This window comes from Chroicocephalus ridibundus, chromosome 9 (genome assembly GCF_963924245.1).
Source record: "Chroicocephalus ridibundus chromosome 9, bChrRid1.1, whole genome shotgun sequence".
NCBI classification, from domain to species: Eukaryota; Metazoa; Chordata; class Aves; order Charadriiformes; family Laridae; genus Chroicocephalus; species Chroicocephalus ridibundus.
In genome coordinates, this window is record NC_086292.1 from 33,132,042 (window position 1) to 33,154,817 (window position 22,776).

Here is a 22,776-nt window from a genome sequence, read left to right on the forward strand (position 1 = left end):
ATCAAAACAGAAGACATCTGACTGGAAGATTATTAAATATTCAAAGTCATTTTCTGCTAGAAGTTGAGTTAAAGATGACTTGAGTTGCATAGTGTCAGCTTCTATTTTATAAAACTATTTAAAAGTGTTATATATACACAAGAAAAAAGTAATTTTCTCTAAGTATTTGTACAGTAATTCCTGAGAGGAATGATAAGAGAGAAAACAGAACCAGAAAACACACGCAAGTATTCATAACTGGCAGATTTACTAACATGAAACATCCCGCATACTTTTTACAAAAGTCATTTCATTGACAGCTGTTAGACCTACTACCAAGGGCAGCTCTAATGAACTAGAGACAGTCAAATTACCAGAGTGTAGCGAGAAGATCATGTAGGGACTAAACTAGAAAAACAAAACTGGTTAAAAATAAAAAGGGACATGTAAGGCTTGTTCTAGCAACACAAAGTGAAAATACTAGTCCATTAGATAATAGGAAAGCTTCTTTGATGAAAAACTCTCTAACCTTTTCTATAAAAATAATTTTTTTGCTTTTTAAAAAAACAATAGTTACAACCAAATAGTTAACATTATCAACAATTCCAGGGTAGGAATGCAAATCAGAATACAGAAAAAATACCGAGATGAATCTGAGTCCTTCAACTAAGCACAGCACATAGAAACGCACAGAACACCGCACAGTGGCACAAGCAACATCCAAATCACCAGCTACCGCCTAAGAGTTTATATCACTCAAAAAAATTGTTATGTGACATTAGTATAGCTGTATGTACAGCTTACTAAAACACCACATTCATAACAAGTGTCTACACTGATGCGTAGTCTAGGCCAACAGGAACCGAGCCAGAGAGTGAACAGATGCTGTTGAAAAGCTGACATCCCCAGCATCCATATTTCAGGGGGGTATCGTTTGTTTGGGTTGTTGTTGTTGGGGTTTTCTGTTGGTTTGGAGGGGATGGTGGTGGGGGTGTTTGTTTTTCACAGGTTTGGTTTTTTTTGAACACATAGAGCTACCTCGAGTCCAAGCCCACGGATTAAATGCTCATTTGCAGCTAGACAGCATTAGAGATACTGCTGGAGCGCACTTCCCAAAAGGAATCCAGTTTGCATGCTCGGAGAGCTCCATGAGGTGAATCAAAGCACAGTGTGGAAACAAGTGCATAATTCATTTTGAAAGTGCACATACGAACCAATGTGAGCGTGGCGTCACACCGAGATATCCATTCAGGCATGACGTAAAGTTAAGAAGCATGATGGTAAAATGGACGAAGAACCTTGATAAATTAAAAGAAAGTATTTCAAACTGGAAATTAAAAGATGTTTGCAAATGAGGAAGTTCTGACACTGTTGTAAAGTAGCACACACACAAGACAGAGTAATATTTCTGCATGTAAGGGGCCCTAACTGGCAGAATAATGGGAAAACTGCAGAAAAGGACATGAGGATTCCTTTAACCAGGAATGAAACTATAAATAAAAAAAGTGATAGAGGAACATTAAAAGACAGACAGCATCAGGGAACAAATTAGAAGGAGTATTATACGTACAAAGTAAACAGTATACCTACTACTGCGATACGCACTGGTGAAGATTCTCAGCAAGAATACTCTCCAGCTTGGGCACCATATTTAATTAAATATGCCCAGCTACTCTAGAGCATCCAGGTTAGAAACAAAGCTGCCAAGAGATTTAGAAAATTACTTATAATCAAAGTTAGAAAGACCTGGTTTTGTTTATCCAGGTTAAAGAACAGTGGAAGTTTTCTTGTAGGTTAGAAAAACTACAACAAATAAACAAAAAAATCATTTGCCCTTGTGTCCGCTGAGTATGAGTCAAAAAAAAATAATATCAGAGGTTTCACTTGCAGCAAAGATTTACACTGCATATTAGGATACATACAGTTAATGTATGAGACTCATCCCAGTACAGAAATAGCTAATTGCTGACAGAAGGTAGCTAACACATTACAAAGTTTCCTTTATTACATGACTTTAGGAATATCTAAACAAACACTCAACTCCAGATACTGTTATTTATAGATGGATCTCACAGTGAAAATAGAGTAGATGAGCTGTGGAGACCCATTCCAGGTACACATTTCTATGATTTTATACTTTTTGTCACAAAAATACATTCTTGATGTTTTATTTTAGTGTGCGTATACACACATAGAGTATGTTTGTCTATATTTGTAATATTATTTTCTTTTCAAAATTACATATTTCAAAAATGTGCATGTATTTATCAGACATTACTATTTATTAAGGAAACATCATCATTCCCAGAGAATGCATTTTATCACTCCTTTAGTATATTTAAGCTGCTTTGCTTGAGCACTTACAAGCGAATAGGAAGCAAGGAAGGTTTCTTTGTACTCTCCAAGTATCACCAGTATTCACTTTGGCATTTTTAGCTATTACCATGCCATTCCTAAATCTTACATCAATGCCAACAGTTAAAGACTTCTGAGCTTCCAAAATTCTTTATCAGACAATTTGATGGTCAAATCCAACCTAGGTCTACAAGTTAAAACACAATTATCAATTAATCTCTAAATATAGAAAGACTATTAAAGGACCAGCTGGCATTTAAAAATGATGAAAGCCAACACTGTTCTTTGGCATCAGTACTGGCTGGTGTTGCTAAGCTACTGCTGCTGCCCAGACAGTTATACACCATCAGGTATTTAATTCATGCAGGCCAGTGGTCTGAAAGGGAAAGAAAGAAAGAAAGAAAGAAAAAAAAAAAAAAGCACTCAAAATGGATTTTTACACCAGTAAAATCGTACAATTCAAATCTGACCATCTGAGTGTATGAAGTGTAATATAGTTTGTGCCCATGATCAGATGACGTACAGAGAAAAACAATTAGCTTTTGTTGCTGTTTTACAGTCCATGTTATCTTAACTTGCCCTGTTAATTTACTTGGGTTTGGTTTTGCTATAATGTAACTATAATGTAGATAAGTTTTTTTAATGTTATCTACCTCAATTTTTTGCCCCTTTTGATGTGTGGATTTTGATTTTTGTCAAATAAATGCCTTGATAAAAATCAGGAGATTCTGCTTCTGTGGCTAACAGGAGTTAGCAAATCAGAAAAAAAACCCAATCAGCAAGTACGATAATTTTTCTGGCAGTTAGATTACAGACTATGAAGATAACGTTGTTTAGTATATCATCACTGTTCAAAAAATTTCTTTTGAGCTTCTGGCAGTTTCTATGAGATTATACTAGCAGGTTTTTCCTAATTCATTCATCACTGATCACAATTATGATTTGCAGCTTCCAAATCCAAACCTGCATTTACTCTTTGCAAAGTAACCTAGCTAGCCCAGGCAACACCGTTATACTGTTTAACAAAGGAAGTGTAAAACTTGGAGAAGTCTGCCAAATATGTTGCTAATCACAAATATCACCTTGATAGTGCTTTTTCTCTGGATTGATTTAATTTTTTTTAGGACATTATTTTTATGCCCTTAGCAAAGCTGTGTCAGTTGGAAGTCAGCCTTTCATCTCTGTTGGTGCAGGAGGTAATTCTATTGGTAGAAGACAATTTTGACCTCTAAGGAATCATGTCCTTCTTTTCATCATACACTGTAAGCACTAACTTCACAACTGATGCTTCTTGTCTTCCTCATATAATTAAACTAGAATTATTATTAAAATCAGTTACAAGTTTAATGCTTTCTGGGTTTGGGGTTGCTGTTTTTTTTTCCCCCCCTCTATGGTGAACGCACAACTTGTTGAAGAACTATGAAAAAACATGAAAAAATATTTAACCATTTTTTACTATCAAGCAGTCAAGAATTATCACATAGGATTCTGCAGAGACTTTTCTCTGATCAACAATTTCAATAAAGGAGCCAAGTTATGAAAAAAAAAAAAGCACAATGGAAAAGAGCATAGGTCTACAGAACATGACGGAAAGACTGCAGGTGTTCAGTTTATTGATAGAAGGGACACTTGGTAGCTGCCTTCAAACATAAAGAAGATTACTGTGAGGTAATAATTTCCAGTGTCCACTGGGAAGAGGAGAAGAAGTAACGGGTTTTAATTGTACAAAGGGATGCTTGAAGAAGTAAAAAAAATTATTTTCAAGACAGGCATATTTAAGAACACTGGAGCAGTTTATCTACAAAAAAACAGATAATTCTCTGTCAGGACTGGTCATGTTTCAACATAATTGAGAATGAGTAACATACTAAATTGAAACTCAATAACCACAGGCAAAAATGCCAAATAATGTCATATGCACAGGACAAGAGCAAGGAGCGCAGGCAACCCGACAGAGCATCAATGCCCAGCTTCTGGCTTCTCAGCATAGGAACTGGGGACCATTACTTTCACAGACAGAAAAATTACTGCCAAAAATGTGATATTCTTACCTCATCAAGAATAAGCATTTTCTGTGTCTCACTAAGTTCTTTCCTGAACAACTAACCTCCAATTTGTAGAAAAGAAAAAAAATTACCATGAGCAGTCCACTCTCGAAAGATCAGCTGTCAGCTTATCCCATTCTAGTTTGTTCCAACATCATGTTCTAGAAATCACCACTATATATATATATAAAACACAAAAACCCAAACCAACAAAAAAAAACCAAACCACCCAAAAAAACCCAACCCACCACACAAAAAAAAAAACTCAAAACCAACAAGAAAAAAAAAAACAAAACAAAAAAAAACAGTGAAGGACTGCACAGAAATTATTTTAAAATTTAAGAAAGTTACTTCTGTATGTTTGTAATTCCACAGGATTATAAACCGTTAAACTATACATCTACTAATACTACTATTATAATCCTAGATTTCAATGATAATATTCCTTGCATTATCAGCTAATACACTGCCCTAAGCCTTGCTGCAGATCACTGGGTCAGTGAAAGAACTAAATTCACTGTCTCTGCAACGTGTTATAGTTATTTTTAAAAGATATGGGCAGGTTAGGCTAGAAGAAGTTTTAATTTCTCAGGCAAAGAAGAGTGAGAACTCATCACTACCATGATTATCACAGTTCTCTCAGCACATTTGTACAACCTTGTTATCCAATGGTATGGCATATTTATAGCTTACTAAAATAACAGATCATCACTTGTCAGCTGTTGAAATACAGAAGGAACAGATAGCACATTTCTTAAGAAAGTACTTTTGGGATTGAGGAGGTGTGAATCCTGTCTGAGAACACACTATTTGCTTATCCTCATCTTCCCACTCCTCAGGCATTTCAAATGGCAGTTGGGGGAGCAAACATTTCTCCCAGTTAAGTGATAAAAGCATTCTTTCACAGATACCAAATACACTGATTTTTTTTATACTAAAAAAACATTTTGTCACCTTACACTGAAGTTATCAAAAATTAAATGCCTACTTCTGAGAAATCCAGTAAACCACACTTCATCCAACTATAACTTTACGTTCTGAAAATAGCAACATGAGGTATTTTTTTTATGCTAGAGACCCCACCTCTTCTAATACACATGCCTACCTTTTCTTTTTCAGCCTATTCCTTGGGAATTTAATTGGAACAGAATGGAATCCTTTTTTGCACATCCATGTTTGTAAAATTATAAAATCACTTTTCATCTTCTTCAGGCTGATCTCCTCAAAAAATATTTTTTACTTCATCAAAAGTATCATTATATGTATTTATACTATCAAACCGCTCGTTTCCACAAGAGCCTACTGATTCATATAATCACTGCATTTTTGTTAATCTGCGGGCTCCTTGTGGGTATCTAACAAATACAATTACAGTGACTGTTGAATTTTCTCCTTTCAGAAAACAGAACTCTTTACAAAGCATCATATTATTTTTAAGCACAAGCTTTTTACATCCTATTCACCTTTAGCATTTTCTATGGTCTATGCTGTTACTCAGAACTTCACATTCACCTGCTTTGTTTTGTCCTGTAGGAATGCCTATGAAGTAGGACTTAATATAACTCTAAAACACAGAACCTATGTCTGGTTGCTCTTAAGTAAAACAAGGGAAACATATGTATGGTCAAACGCCTACCTTCTAACAGAGGTAAGACTATAAGACTTTTGCAGCAGCTGGTGACTCATGAGACGTTGCTTGTTATTTCTCCCTGCTTTCATCAAATGACTCCTTGCTTAAGGATTTAACTTATTGGCCAAACAAATGAAACACATCGGTTTCACTGTTGTATTCTATACTGTTTTATCCCAAATCTTTTTGCAAAAGTATACTCCTAACATTGTTCTTGCCTACCTTAAACTGAATTACATCAGTAACAGCCTAAATTATCTGTCTGAAATACTTGATCCTGAAGCACTTATACTGCAGGCAAAGGAAGTAAAAAAATTCTTGGTTTTACTTCTTTATATGTTTAACATACTGAATCAAGACATCACAAGCATTTACAGACCCTTCTGAATTAGGGAACTATCGCTTAAAATATTGCTCTAATTTCTAAATGAGCTAGTTTTCAAGAATTTGGGCTTCAACCTGTTACTACATTTTAATAGACTGTTCAATGTGGCATCAGATTCTTTTTCCTGATTAAGCCAATTGCAGTAGGTATAAGGAAATACATTGTCTGGGCACCCTCACACAGTTCCTAAATATACTTAACTATAAACAAAACATCTAATTAATTCTTGTCTTTCAGCAGCTCTAGAGTTAAGCACATGTAGGCCTATTTTTATATGGGAAAAACTCATTCTTCACAGACCTATCTTGTTTCATTGATGTTATATAAATCACAAGAGACATGGATGAAGAGAAGAAATTTCAGAATACCAAAAATTAATCACCCCCAAAAATGATAATAAAGAAGTTGTTCCATAAACTTTAAAGATTGAAAAATAACTGTCACACTCAAATTTACTCCTCTTTTGCCCATTACTTCTTATCTTCTCTAATTTTCCAAATCGATTAATTGACCAGATAATGTGAGATAATTACTTATATAGTTTTGGAACCAAAACAGCTGATCCACACGAAATCTCAAGTTAACCCCAAACAATTCATACTGTAAGGCAAGCTTTTAAACTGTCAGGACACAAGAAGGAACTGTCAAGTGGAAGGACATCTACAGTTTGTCTAGTGATGAATTATAGTTCCACAAGCAAAAAGTATTACTTCAGATAAAGATTCAATGTCAAAAATAGAAAATGGTTTTGCTTTCTTCTACCTTCCTTCCAATTACTTTCAATTCACAAACCAATGAAGGATATGATTGAACACTTTAGACAATCCTCATCTAGAACTGACGGGTATTGTCACTGGGGACAACTTTTCCTAATAGCTGGTTTGATATTCAGGCTTTCAGACATTCAATTCACAGTAAGTTAGGTTAAGGAAGATAAGCATACGGTCCATGTTAAGGAAGATGAGCACATGGTCTCTGGCGGACAGCATAATGCCATTCTGATGTTGGTTAGACTTATTATCTGTATAACCATTTATTGTTTGTACTGTCATTATTGCTTTTACAGTAAAGGTTCCTTTCCACTCGAAGGGTAAATATTACATACCAACAGAAATTAGTCTGTCAAATCACAGCCTGAGTTTTTTTAAAAGCTCAAAGGAAAAGCTGCATTGACTATTTATACTACTTAGCTAGCTAAGAAAATATTTACTGAATAAACACGAGCTTCAGAAAGAGATACTAATGCTTTAATATTGTTGCTAGTTACTGCATACTGCAATGATATTTCACAGGATCTCAAAGTATGGTCTGATGACAAAGCTTTATTTCAAATCTATGACCTGATTTAATGAGGAAGGAAGGGAAATGTTTAAAGGGGAGGAAAGGAAGTAATTCTTAAATAACTTCCTAAATTCTTTAGGCCCAGAACAACCACTGTTACACAACTGTAAACAGGACGAGAAGTATATCTTTCAAGAACTCTTTAAGAACGCTAACATCTCCTCTTCTACCAGAACAAGCATGAAGAATTGGGCATATGAAGGACTTAGGCCTATATATTAAATCTGACTCCTACTTGCTGTAGGAACATTACCGATGTCCTTCTGAAAGGACAACCATTGCTGGTACAGTTACCTTCACGCCTAAAAGGCAACATGAAAAAATCATTAGCATTTTGCCCCATCTGTACAATGTTATCAGGGAGAAAAAGTGCACCTGCTGTCCCATCTGTCCTCTCTTCCAGTCTTGTCTTCAACTATTCTCTCCCCATATCATGCAGTAGGTCCTGTGATAGAAGTGTCAGAGGTGCACCAGAGACATCACATCATCCAGCTGTAAGAGATTCCTGCATGTACAGCCACAGTGATAATGTGGACTCAAGGGCATGAGCTTGTTATATCACATAGGGTCTTTTCTTTCTTTTTTTTTTTTACCGGTTGTGTTTTGTGGCTTGCTGTGTTCTGGTTTTGATGTTATTCTAAGCACGAAAATTATTTATAGCACTCAAATGTATTTAAATAAACCTCCATTCCCTAAGTCAACTTTTTTCAAGTATCCTTTATAACCAAATATCTGCAACTAAAACTCTGAGAAATACTCTTCTTTTATGCCCCCTTTTGCTCTTTACATTTAATGAAAATGTATTTCACATGAAATTCCATTCTGTTAAAGAACAACTGCGAAACAAAAAATTCAAATCTAACGCCTGTTGAATAAACATTGCTCTTTCAGAAATTAACTGTAAAGGCAGTAACTGAAAGTAACTGTACAAAGGCACCCATTTGGTTTAAGAGACAGGTTGATTAATACATTCCTGATTATTCCCATTTGCAATAGATACAATAACCTTTCAGAAACAAAACGTACTTCTCAGCTGCCAACATGTCTGTATAAGCAAGCAAGACGAAGCCCAACTACTCTTCAGGTGGAGACCCTGTACTTTCATTAGTTTTCTAAATTTTTTTTTTTTTTTTACTTTAAGATTATGAACATCAAAACTGAAACAAACAAACATCAAAACACAAGAATGTGTGAGCAGTCTTCCCACCCCACCCCTCACGGGAAAATTTCCAGTTAAGGGGAAAAATGTAAAGAGTGAAGACAGCAGCCTGGTAGTTCAGATCGCTGGGACGTGTGAAACAGACTGAGTTCCCTTCACACGGAAACAAACACAGGACTTGAGCCTTTGCCTTCACCCCTCATGACCCATGAACACCACACTCCTAGATGTATAGAAACATTGCAGCATTTCACTTTTTTAGTCTGATTTTTCACAAGTTTTCAAAAGGTTTAGCCTCTGGAAAGCTAAAATTTGTTTGAACCATAGCTACTTTCAATATATGACAAACCCACTTTCTACCAATGTTATTTTCAGAGTAACACAGCAGTCAGTATGCTAGCCACATGTTCACAGCACTGTTTTAAGGTGTCTTAGAAAGTTCTTGATGATTGTTTACAGAGTCAAAAATGGAAAACCTCCTACTTTAGTACCATTTATCAACACATGCTTTCACTGCAATAACAAAGCAATACCATTCAGTTTAACTTTTCTGCTAGAACCACAATCACTAGGAATGCATAACAGATAATGACTTGTGTTTATTATTGATAAATTACATTGTCCATTGGTTCTTTACTACGAATGCTGAAATAATACTTTTTGGTTTGGTTTTTTGGTTGTTTTTTAACTAAAGAATAGTCTTACTTTCTGTAGCAGGCCAAAAATCTACCACAGATCTTTAAAATAGCTGCATTCACTATTTCTACCTAGATGAAAACAAGTTTCTTCTCTGAAGAGTGAAATGTGAAAGCGACATTACAAAGCTACATGTTTATTATCTTTCAGTGCCTTTGGATTAAGTGTGTTCATCTTAGAAACATCTGTTTTTATCTCTCCTGGCACTGAAGACACATCTAAAATCTTCACATTAAGTCATCTCTTTTCTGCTACAAATAGTGGCAAAAAACAATCTCATAAGTAAATTACAACCTCACATGAAAATAATTCTGCTGAGATTTATAGGTGACAGGAATAACAAAACTGAATAGTTATCAATGAAGACATTATTTGCTTGTTTTGCAGAACATAAATTAGTCACAATGACTGCATCTAGAAAGGATAAAACTGAAAGCAAGCTTGCAAAGTTAGCAACTCTTATTTCATAAATTAAACACGGAAGTTTAAACTTCTAATGCTGTTTCAACAATCCACGTTTAAATCAAGCTGTTGTAAAGATAAGAAATCAAGAAGTGACAGTTCGCCTCCTCCAAGCAAAAAAATACATATCCCTCAAAGTGCTTACATTTCCTCATTTTTATCTGGATACCATAACAATAACAAGCAAGTCTATACTTGTTAGAATATTACAGAATCACAGAATGGTGGGGTTGGAAGGGACCTCTGGAGATCATCTATTTCAACCCCCCTGCCAGAGCAGGGTCACCCAGAGCAGGTTGCACAGGAATGTGTTCAGGCGGGTTTGGAATGTCTCCAGAGTTGGAGACTCCACCACCTCTCTGGGCAGCCTGTTCCAGTGCTCTGCCACACTCAAAGGAAAAAAGTTCCTCCTCATGTTTAGGTGGAACTTCCTATGTTCAGCTTTGTGCCCGCTACCTCTTGTCCTGTCACTGAGCACCACTGAAAAGAACCTGGCCCCATCATTCGTTTTTTCTGAATGCCAATCTATCTGAAAACAATGTCTCATTGTGAGTGATGCAGCAGTAATTCAGAGAAGTATTTCTCACTTCCTGCAACTTAGCTCAAAAGTACTCAAAATACTCAAAAGTAACACACACAAAGCACTGGCATCTGGTCCTCAGAACTGGCTGCTTCACTTTGTGGATCTGCATCAAATTACTGATGTAGATGTAAGCAGTACGGAGCAAAATTCTGCCCAGTAGAAAGGATTACTAGTAATTTGTAGGGAGTTCCCATCCCCTGGAAAATACAGGAGTTTTTAGATTGGCCTTGCAGGTTCTACCTGACTTAGCAAAAAGTAAATGGAACAGAAGCAAATCTGTTTGCAGAAGAACAAATTCTTAAGAAGAGAGCATCCACGCTATACACATATTGGATGGGTGACTACTTCAGACAAGTTCTAGTCTGGTCCCAAGACTTAATACCCACTGGCAGTCAGACTGCATTTTCTATGCTCTTAAAGCACATCTTTTCGTTTCATTTTATCCCCCATGAATCAAGTTTGCGTGCTCTGAGAATGCTCCACAATGTGAATGAACAGTGAGTGGGAGCACATACATGATCAGAACAGTGATATGGATGCATCCACAGACTACCAAAAATAACAATGACAAATGCTACTGGGGAAAGGACTGAAGTTTCAAACAGCATGAGCAAGTACTTTTGAAGAAATTATGAACACAGTGTTCTTACAAATCCAGACTGTAGCCTCTGGTTATGAGACAGAGATTGTGATTCCGTGACTTTGTCAAAGAGGGAAGGCTTAGCTTTGAGGCATTTCGATCTTAAAATACTGCCTGCACAGAAGTTATGATGTTGTAAACGTATAAGTACTGCTCAATTATAAATTCCCTAGCTTTGCCACACTTGCATAGTATTTCTTTAAAGCAGTGTGGTTACTCCCATGGAGAAGAGGTAATGACCATACCCTATTCTGCTACTGGAAGAGTATCTTTAAATACACCACTGAAATAGCTATACTCCTGTAAATTACATATTTTCATGCAGTTCACACCTTACAGAGTCCCATTATCTGTTCTGCCCTTTGATTCCAGAAGGCACAGGAATGAGCAGAAAAATGAATTGTGAAAGAATAGCCAATTAAGCATGCTAATTCACAACTCATTCCTTCAGTAAGTTGCAACATACAACTAAAATGGATGTGTAATAAGTTCAGCAGCTGCTAATGACTGGATAATTGACCTTGGAAATTCCCACTTCAACTAAGCTACTTATCTATTCCCAAGTTTCTCAGCACACTGTAACTGTTCCACACAGCTAGTTGTTCTAAGTTCCAGGGCAGTATTTACTGTCACTAAAGCAAACACTCATACATTTCCAGGACAAAAAAAAAACACCTGGAAAGGACAACTAGAATTCAGGAAAAATATTTCATTCCTAAAGAGACCTAGACATACACCCATCTTTCTACTACACATTAAAACATAAAACCATGACAACAATAACAGACTTACTCAAAATGTAATAGTTATTCTGCAGTCCGGCTGCCTACATAAAAACAAAGACATCAGAACACAGGTAATCTATAATAATACAGGATTTTAAAAATTTCATACTATTTCTTCCCTACAGATTGTATCCCCCCCCATATCATGGTGGGGCACCTTTGCTTTCTTCAACTATTCCTTCCTGTAACACAGGAAGTTTTTAAGTTAATTTGCACGATCAAGTGCTTCTCAACTCCACAAGGCTTAGGCAACAGAATAGCCTCAGAAACAATAAAAGCTGATTTGCCTCATGAAACTAATAATGCTGGCATCCGTAAGTCTGCTATTTTCCAGGGCACTGAAAACAAGAAGTCTCAAGGTTACACTTGGCCCCAAATCCTCAGGAAGTTACAAACAGCCATTTTACCATGTATAGTTCAAAGAATAAAAAAAGAACACTGTGTTCTTCCTAATTATTCCCTTTCCAGCTGTCTAATTTGCTACCATTCCATCTGGATATGGAAACATTTTCAGCCATGAATCCACTGTTCCAAAGCCCTGCCTTACCATACACTCCAGAAAGTACAAAGAACGTACCCCAGGCTTCTTACTCCTTATATGATGCATATGTTCTCTTCTTGTACACCAACACCACAGGTGTTAACTGGCATCTAATAACAGGCTATAACAGCCTTGTTCCATTTTTTTTTGTCTGTCACAATACCGTCATGATGTACAAATCAAGAACACTAAGAAAATTAATAATGATCAGTTACCTAGACATGACAGTCGGCAATCTTCATGAATTTTATGAAGGCGAGAGGCAAGCCTATGCAGGTGACATGGATTATTTTTTACTAATATTGTGTACCAGCAACATACATGCCTAGCAGGCTTTCCTGAGACACAAACTTAGAGACAGTTGACTTCCTTCCTCAGCTTGCTCACATTTCAAAGCCCTGACAAACTCGCAAAGGAAAGGCAAGGCACGTCGAAGGTGTTACTAAATCCAACCCATGTAATAGAGTCAGAAAAAACAGGAACGGGGGGCTAACACAGCAGTAGACAGTAATAGACAAAGTCTCAAAGAATCAGAGTTGGCATAATTCTTTTACAAGTATATATAAATGGAGGTTCCACTACAGGTAACCAAAACTCTTACTGCATATTGCAATTATTTGAGGAGCTAACACTGATCAGTCAAACGCTGTAGTACTCCTTTCTCAGATTTACCATCCAATCTAGTTGCTCTTATTTTGTGCCTATCACACTGGCTAAAACCTACCACGAATTGTTAGCCAGATCCAGTAGTCATTCATTTATTGGAAAGGAGACTGTGAATAGGCAAAAGACAAGTTAACAAATCCCTTGTAGGATTTCTGAGGTGATCCATGGATACCTGGATTTCATCAATCTGAAGCAAGGAACATTAAGATAACTGTCCTGGTGTGTGGGATGTATCATCCATCAGGAATGACATAATCGCTTCAACAGCCACATAGGGAAATCAGTTCCATTGCTCCCTGGATCCAGCTCTACTCGATAACCTGCATCAGAGGTCTGCTAAGCCTCCTGAAGGGGAAAAAAAAAAAATCAGTGCAGAAACTTACCTACTCAATTCCCAAAATGGCATTACCAACTACTTCCAAAAGAAGCCCAGAAGAATTTGAATATTTACAGAACATTGTCTGAATCAGTAGCACACTCCAAAAAATAACAAGTTGTTCATGATAAACTATTCATCATAGTCATGGAGTCCACAGATTTGAAATCCACCATTAGAACAATCATTCACAGAGAAGAGATCTGGTCAGATAATCTTACCCAGACAGCTAGTGACCTCTGTGGTTACAACAGAATTCAGGAAATGTTTCTGATGATGTATGCAAACTCTAGAAATAAAACAAGTTTCATTTAAGAAAGCTGTAGGTTAAGCACTCAAGTTGCCAGGGGTACTCAAAACAAGCAACCCATACTTATACACTCTTGTAGAGAAGCATGTGGCACACTCAGAGTTGTGATGGACATTTTGATCAAAAGTACCTGATATCCATGCTAGAGATTCATTGATACCTACAGCAGATTGGCAAGAAAACTACCATTTAATTCCTAGATATGAGATGACCATCTCTGAGACAAATAAATGATACATGTCACCTCAAACCAGGACAGTTCGGTATATACAATACGTATCACCCAATATGAGCAGGAAGTTTACTTTCTCTCAAACAGCTTAGCTCTATTTTAACAGTAACAGACACTTTGTTGTCAGCAGGCTTTTCATGCAAATTAAAGGTCATTTCTCCAAGCTACAAATACCATCACTCTAGCATCTCCTTTATTTCACCTGACTATCCACAAACCTCAAAAGGGAAAGAAAAAGGGGAATGGAGGAAAGAATAAAGATCTGTACCTGAAATGGAGAAGAAGAGATAAACGCTCACAATTGCTAACAAATTATCTTTCTTGCAATCTTCCTTTCCCTCCTGCAATGATTCTGCATAGGAACACACTAAAACAACCTGCTGCACGTGAGGAAGAGTCAGGGTCACAGACTAGCAGAAAATTTTGAAAGTTAACTTCTCTATGTATCATCTGAGGGATTTAAACCTATTTTGTAAAATGTCATTGAAGAATAAAGAAAAGGCTCCACACTCAGCTTTCTCAGTTAATAATGTAGACAAGTATATAATGTATCATTTTCCATGAGAGAGAAGCTGGGTCTGAGTTCACCTTGACAATCTCCCTATATACCCGTCTCCCTCTTCAAAGAACACAAAAAAAGAATTTATGTCACAAACCTTGAAGACGTACTATATGAAAGCTGCTTTTAAACCAGAGTACTTTATCTGTTTTGAACATGAGATATGGATGAAAAGAGACAGAATTGAGAAGAAACTTAATAAAAAGGAGAGGCAGCACAAGATTTTTCCAGCAACAAACTTCTACACAAGAATGTAATCGTTGTCAAATAACTATATATAAAAGAAGAGATAGCTTGCACTTTGCTGTATGCTCTTCTAAGATTTCTAGTGCCATGGTATGATTTTAGAAACCTGGGTAATCTTATGATTTAACATACAATTTCATTAATGCTTTCCTATACTAGTGATAACTCTAGTCTCTGAGGCTGGCAATTTTCTCCACATGCTGGGATCATGGCGGGGCAGGGGGGGATAAACACCTAATTGCCAACTTCTAAATAATTTAAAGAAATGACTGCAGAGAGCAATATTTGCTTTTGTAGTCACACTAATATAGCTCTATCAGGCCTGTGGCTCGCGAGTATCCTAACACCAATACAGTAACCATAAACATAAAACGCACTTAGCTGAAGCTTTACTATCAGTCTGGGTGTATACAAAGCCTGTAAATTACAAATTGCTGTATGTTTTGGATTTTAAATGGCAACAAGTAGAGAAATATTTTCTCATATTCAAGCAACTATCGACCTACAGGAGACACAAAGAACCTTGATGTCGCTTATACTTTTGGGAAAAGTTCAGTGATCTACTAGAACAGCCTAATTTTGAGAGCTATTCTTCTACTATCAAAACGAGGCTAATACTCAGTTCTTCGTGTTCTTAAAACGATCAAAGACACTTACATTCATATACCTTATATGAAAAAGCATATACTTTTACCTGACTAAGAGAATGCAAAGATGAAATTGCCCTTCTCCTGAATGAAAGACGGCAACAGGAACAAACCGCATAGCATTTCACCACACAGTTTCTGTGATCTTACCAATGATTTCTGCCTATGCAGAGAATCAACCAGTGCCTGCCCATCTAACACCCAAACTCCCTTGTGTTCAATGTGAGGCTGACTCTCATTAATTACCTTATCATATCTTAACTAAAAAATATATGAAAATATTTTTTCTCATCTTAATATGATGCTATAAAAGATAAGATAAAACAAAATGCTTTAATTTATGGGATAATGCTTAAATAAACTTGGAATTTTTCAAAGTTTTATGGAAATTATGGTGCCTTGTTCTTTAAATAAGCTCTTGCTGGTACAGTCACTCGATTTGATTCCAAAAAGAAAGCAAGAAATCAGAACCTTTCCTTGCATTTGATTATAGAGAATTTTCTGTGAGGAGTGTAATAATGCAGCTTTTTTTTTTTTTTTTTTCCAATCAGATACAATGTTATGTACATTGGGAAATTCTTTTCAAAAACATTTAAAAGATTAGCAAATTTTTGGAACCTTCCTTTATGTTGACAGGATCGTTGGTGTAAAAAAAAAAAAAAATGCTCAAAAACTGCCAATGCCAAGACTACTGTGTTTTAGGATGTGCATTTCTAATGAGTAAAAACTACAGTATATTAACACCCTCCACCCAAAAAAAAAGGCTTAGAATTGCTACTTGACCATCAGGCAACTCAGTTATTTACTTCCAATGAAGGGGGGAGTGTAAACTCACTAAATACCTCAAAAGGCTTTTAGAAAAGGCTGTATAAGCAACTAAGCCTCAGAAAGTTCTTTAGGGCTCACCATACTTGAAAACTGCTCTATTTTTACCTTATTTCTTAAGACTTAGAGATAAGGAGGAAAGTATGGTTCTTCTCGTGCTCTGATAGATCATTTAAAAGGTAGAATTTATTTTATTTTTTTTTTTTAACAGTAAGCTCTTGATTTAAGAAACAATGTATACCTGCCTCATTCTGATAACACAGAACAACAAGGCTTTCTAGTCAACAGTCTTGCAATACTTTCTCCCTGTGCCTTCCAACAATTCACACCACAGGGCTGGAATCATGGCTTTCTTCTCTATGATGAGCAAGTAACATCCGTGAAATCTAATTAGAAAACATACTTTTCTATGGGTTACATCTCACAGAGAGAGGAGTAGAAGGCATCCAGAGGCAGAAAACCAGCATATTTTAGAGCATATTGATAACCCCTAAAAGCCTCTTCTCACAAAGATTACAGAAGCAGGAGAAAAAAGGTATTATTGAGAAAGTCGTGCTTACTGGAATGCACAATCAGTTATGTACATTCCTGCTTGCTCTGTCCAGATAAGAAACCAAATCTGCCTAAGCTGTGTTGGTTTAGTGGCACATTAATATGTAAGCAGACAGATTCTTAATTTAAAATTCATGTCTCGTCACAATGAACAGTTGCATATTAGCTTGCAGAGGCTCAAACTCAGAAGAATGTGATTATTACAATATCAAGGCTACTAATATAAACTGACGTTTCTTTTCAACATTACAAAAAAAATTGTGGTGAAATCAAGAAAAATATCTAAATAATTAATCCAAAACTACTCTTCTGCTCTGAAGGACCTGAAAAAATTATTGAGTAACCTGCTGCATATGAGCATATTAAGCAGTTATTTTTTTAAATTAGACCATTTCTGCCACATGCTCAGAACTGAATAACCCAAACCATTTATCTAACAGTCCTGGTTTCCAACAGGCACTTTCACAGCTGAAAACTCTCTGGTCTGTTAGAAGAGCTGAAAAGACATACTTGAACCCAATAACGCATTAAATTAAACAGCAAATCTTCACCAATAACACAGAGTTACTACTGCCCTCAGAAGAGTCTAATTCCTCATAACTGTCTAGTCCCATTTCACTGCTTAGGAGAGAAACTTTCATAAATCAGCATTATACTAGTGCATCTGTCTGCACGTTGTATCCATACACACATGCAAATGTTGATAATGAGCACTGAGGGAAGCCACCTGAGTAAAGAAGAGCATCAACGTTTGGTTGATTTTTTTTTAATGTTTTTAACTCATGCGAGCAGGACACAACAGAAAGTCCACAGGAAAATCAGACAGCAGTCAGGACTCAGATATGGACATTTGTGTTCAGAACAAACGAGCTTTTCCCTCAGACACCCAGTCCCGTGGTACCAAGAGCCTCTCTCATTGCAGGACTTTTGGGTGCCCCAAAGCCACGGGCCGTTCTAGCCGCCCGGGTTCTGCTGCCCTCTCGTCAGCAGAGAGATCTTCCATGCTGTCTGCGCACCTTAAGACCTGCTCCTCATGCGCTCGTCCCATTTCATCACCTTCAGCACAACGTGGCTCGTGGCTGAATCTGCATCCGAGCACAGCCCCAGCCCAGACCTTGAGAAACGGCCGTACCTCAAGGTGAACTCTCAGACGGCGCCCAAGTCGGAGCCGGCACAAAAGACGCCGGAGACAGCAAGAGCAGCCGGTGGGGCAGATACCAACGGCTGAGGCAACGCCAAAGGTTAATTTGTTATCCCAACTTTCATCCGATGCTCAGATAGGACGCCGAACCACCCTGGCGAACCCTTCCGAAGGAGGCAACGAAGCGCCGTCGCACCGCTGCCGGGCCCGGGGAGCGCAGGAAGCGCCGCGTACCCGCCGCGTCCCAACCAGGGTCTCTCACCTGAGCCGCCCCGCTGCCGGCCCGCGCCCGGGCGGAGGCAGCCTCGCCGCCGGCCCCGCTCCTCAGAAGGGCGGCCCGGGCACGGCGAGGGACGAGGCCCCGAGGCGCCGCCGCGGACTGGCAGCCCCGAAGCGCCGCGCCTCGCGGCGACCGTTGGGCCCGGCTAACGGCTGCGGGGGCGCGCGCCCTTTCCCCCCGCGCCGCCTCCCCGCGCGCCCCCCGACTCACCGAGAAGCCGGCCCAGAAGGGGCAGGAGTGGCGGACGCGGGCCGAGGTGGTGAGCGCCAGGGCGGCGAAGCTGACGGCCACGATGAGGCAGCCGAGCACCATCTGCGTGACCCCCAGGGCCAGCATGGCCCGCGAGCGGGCGCGGTGCTGCCGCAGGCGGGACAGGCTGCGGGACAGGGCGGCGGGGCTGAGAGAGCGCGACCCGCCGGGGGGCCGCGCAGCCGCCCCGCCGCCGCCGCCCGCCGGCATCCTCTGCCGGGCCCCTCACGGCGCGGCCGGGGCGGCGCCGCCTCCTCCTGCCCCCCGCGGGGCGGCCGGGCGCGGGCGCTGCGGGGCGGCGGGCAGCCGCGGCGCATGGAGGAGGAGCTGCCCCGCCGCGGCCCCGGCGGGCAGGGCAGGGCACGGCGGGGCGGCCGCCGCCTCCTCTCCCCGCGGCGGGGCTAGGCGGGGGGCGGGGGCTCGCCCGCAGCCGCCGCCGGCGGGGGCGGCCCCGGCCCGGCGAGAAGCGGAGCCCCCGCTCTCCGGTACGCCGCGGCTGCCGCCTCTCCCGCGGAGGGAGGGGGGAGGCAGGGAGGGGAAGGGGGAAGGGTTGTTTACGGCCAATGGCGGGCGGCGGCAGAGGCAGGAGGAGCGGCGGCGGCCGCCGGCCCTGCGGGCAGAGCGGCGTGTGCGGAGCGAGCGCCGGGCGGCGGGGCCCGGCCCAGCAACGGACAGCGCCGGGGGGCGGCAGCCGTGCCCCGGGGAGGGCGGCCCTCTGCCCCCCGGCCCCGTGCAGCCGCGGCACCGCTGCCCCCCGCGCTGTGCCGGCGTCCAGCGGCAGAGGCAGGGATGAGTTATTGCTGCTGTGCAAAAGGCACAATACCCAGCGTCATTCGAACCTTTTTTCTCCCCCCCCTTCCCCCCAGCGAACTACACCAAGCCTCAGCTTGCAGCATCCTTACTACTAGAAATACATAAGCCCCCAGAATGAGCCTCTATTTATGAAAACTCCCTGCCCCGCTGCTGCTCGTGACAACAGTGTCCAGCGTGGTAAGGCTACCCACTACACCTGGAGCGCACTGAAACACCGGTTTTCTGCAGAAGGGAAACCAGTGATAGCCTATTGCCTGCAAACACCTAGGCCTACTTTTGAAACACACCACCAGAACCCCAAAACAAGAACATCACCTCACTATATAGAAGTATAATTTAGGTAGTAACACTATTCCAGGGCTAATGTTTCTAACACCCTACCTGGCTACAGCAGTATAATTTTTTTTATACAGGAATTGGTAATAAGTAGTCTACATACCTGCAATACTGTGATACCAAAAGAAGAAAACCTAAACACAACATGTAAGCCAGGCTTAAACCTTTGTTCATGAGATCCTCTTTTCTCTCAAGAACTCTTCTTCACATGAAATAGTTTTCTTCCTGGGGAGGTGGTAGCGGGGAAGTTTGCCTTGATAGGAAAGTGTCAAAAGATTAAATCCCCTCTTTTCATACAACACTCAAATACTTTTCTGTAACAGAAAAAAAAAAAACAGCTTGCTGCTTTTCACTTAAGTCACCGCCAGTGCCACAAACCAGGTTAGTGTAACAGACAATACTGCTATCACCCCAACATGGCTAAAATACTGCTCCGGCACATGTGCAAGTGATATTTTAATTAGATCCAAAAAGCACCTGACACAACTCTAAACTGAAGAGACAGCTGTTTTGCTACAAGTTTTTATTCTAATGCAGAATAGTACTAAATTAACACTACTAGTAATCAAAAGAAGAGTTAGCTTACAATGTCTTAATTTCTCAGACTGGGCATGAAGAGAGTGGGAGTCAGTTAAAAACAAAATACCACCACCACACACAGCCCGCCTTGGCCCAGTACCCAGCCTCAGTTGATATTCCTGATTTGATTGCTGGCACAGGAGTGCTGCCACCCATCTGAAAGCCCAGGTGGGACAGCTAGATGAAAGGAGGTGGGGATGTATGGTAATAAAGCACACTGAATTTCTGTTCATACCAGCTCACGCTAAAACTAACTTCCACTTGCTTTTAATCAGGTAGAGCTGTTTGCTATCCAACATTAGAAACATTACTTCAAAACATACCTTTCAAAGTCAAGGAAGAGTCTGTGTGCTGATATTCTGCCAAACAGAGTGAAAGCGGCTAGCAAAAAGAAAAAAAAAAACAAAATGCAGAACCAAACAAAACCTGTGCAGTCTTCGTGATTAAGCAGCTCATTCCTTGACCAGCCAGAAACGCTTAAGGTTATTCAACAGCAGGACAATTAGGAACCTTATAAAGAATAAATGCATTTAAACCTCTTTCTGGGTGCTCTCATTCAGGAGTAAAATGGCCCTAGGGCTTGGGGAAATTAGGACACATTACACTGTGGTATGAATTTACATCTCGCTAACTCCCTGTGATGATACGATTGTATGCATTAAGTACAAAGCAATTTACTTTCATTTCCAAGGACTTTCTAACTGGCACATGCAAAAAAAAAAAAAGAAAAAAAAATCCATATTTGCAGTCAGTCCAGACGAGGATCTGGCATTGCAAACCCACATGGCTCATCTGCTGTCTGTGAACCTCACACGGGGGTAAGCTCTCAAGTAATCGATGTGTGCACTTCTTCCAATGTGGCAAACTAAGGCTACCATAAAACAACTATTACAGGCTTCCAGTCGGAATCCACGGGAGTTCAGATCACATCTTGTTCACTCCAATTGTCCTGAGCATTCAGGTGTAGACAGATATTGTTCAAGATCTGAATTAGCTCTGGATACACTTCTTAGCTTTCTTTGAAGGCTCTCAGTTGCTGGATTTCTTTGAGAACGATTTGAGGGCAATTTGGGAAGTATTATTGTCCCTAACTTTAAATTAAGTTATTTTGAAGAAGAGATTTAATTTTTTTAGATACTTCATTGGTATTTTTCAATGCTGCATCATTATGTGTAACTTAAAGTGGGATGCAGTACTAAAATTTCTTCCACAACTGTAATAACAAAAACATTGTAGTAGCCATGTTTATATTTGAACACAATAATATACTAATTTTTAATTTAACAAATAATTTGATCATTTCCTGAAGGCAGCCAGAAGGGCACCATATATCAGACCTTATTATTAGCCTATTAAAAAACATCAAAATGCAGAAGCCTGCATGATAATGATCCCACTTCTATGGTAATTGTCTCATTACTGTCAGTCTTTACTGGCTCCCAACCATTTCATAAAGCAGCTTCATGCTTCCTACTAGGAACTAGATTGGTGGATCCAAGTTTGTATTAATTCTACCTCGCTTTCAACTTTAGTGAATTTCATGCATCTTTATCTCTGCAATTGTTACTTGAAATTAAGTAAATGACATTTTCAAGTATGACAGAAATGGAAAACAAGCAAAAAGAAGTAAATTCATAGTTACAGTAAGCCTCGTTTACCAATTGATGTAGATAAGGAAACCATTAAGAAGGTGCCCTACAGTGTATAGGTACTGAAAATACATCCAAGGGCCCTGCCACTGTCACTTATGCATAGCATGTCTCAAATTTGCATACTTTGCATGATTTTATTATTTTAAGCAGCTCCTCTCTCTCTGTGTATATAGCTCTAAGCATATAGAGCTTAAAAAGCACTAGGGATGCAGGCTGTCCCACGCAGTGGACATCCTAAAGATGTAGTGGAAATTGGTCAAATGAGGTGGTATCATCGCTGAAAAATAAAATACATATTTTTTATATATCTACATATACACACAAAATGAAGAAAACCCACAAACACCCAAAATACCTCCCTTCCACATCCAGCCTTCAGAATGCATTCTAATATCTTGATTTGAAGATCTATTATTTTTATTATTCTAATATTTAGCAAGTAATTTCTCAGCGATTCAGATGCCGGGTGCTTACAACACCAGCAGTAGCAATTCTCCTTCCTTTGTCTACCCTGTTCATTCTTCGGAGGGAATCAAGTATCAAGCCCACAACAGCCGGGATGAATTCACATGAAGTGTACCATTATTTCTTCGCACATATCTTAAAAATTAATTATCTTTCTCCATGGCTATACTTAAACCTGTTCTGAAAATAACCTGTAAGGCACTCCACCTTACTTTATCTCAGATAACCAAGAACCATACCCAACATA

At 39.5% G+C, this 22,776-nt stretch overlaps 1 protein-coding gene across 6 annotated transcripts in view; it reads right to left on the bottom strand.

Annotated features, from left to right (window-relative positions):
- The window catches only part of ENTREP2 (endosomal transmembrane epsin interactor 2), a 155,189-nt gene extending 136,044 nt beyond the window's left edge, over positions 1 to 19,145 (bottom strand). For 4 of the 6 annotated variants that reach the window (XR_010072612.1, XM_063347165.1, XM_063347164.1 and 1 more), the window contains exon 1: positions 18,646 to 19,145. Coding sequence is in view for 5 of the 6 variants with exons in the window: in XM_063347165.1 (XP_063203235.1) it covers positions 18,646 to 18,894 (249 nt within the window). In the remaining variant the exon portion in view is untranslated. The remainder of the gene's footprint in view (positions 1 to 18,645) is intronic. The other 2 variants (XM_063347163.1, XM_063347167.1) reach the window with 2 other exon arrangements.
- Between the last annotated feature and the right edge of the window lie 3,631 nt (positions 19,146 to 22,776).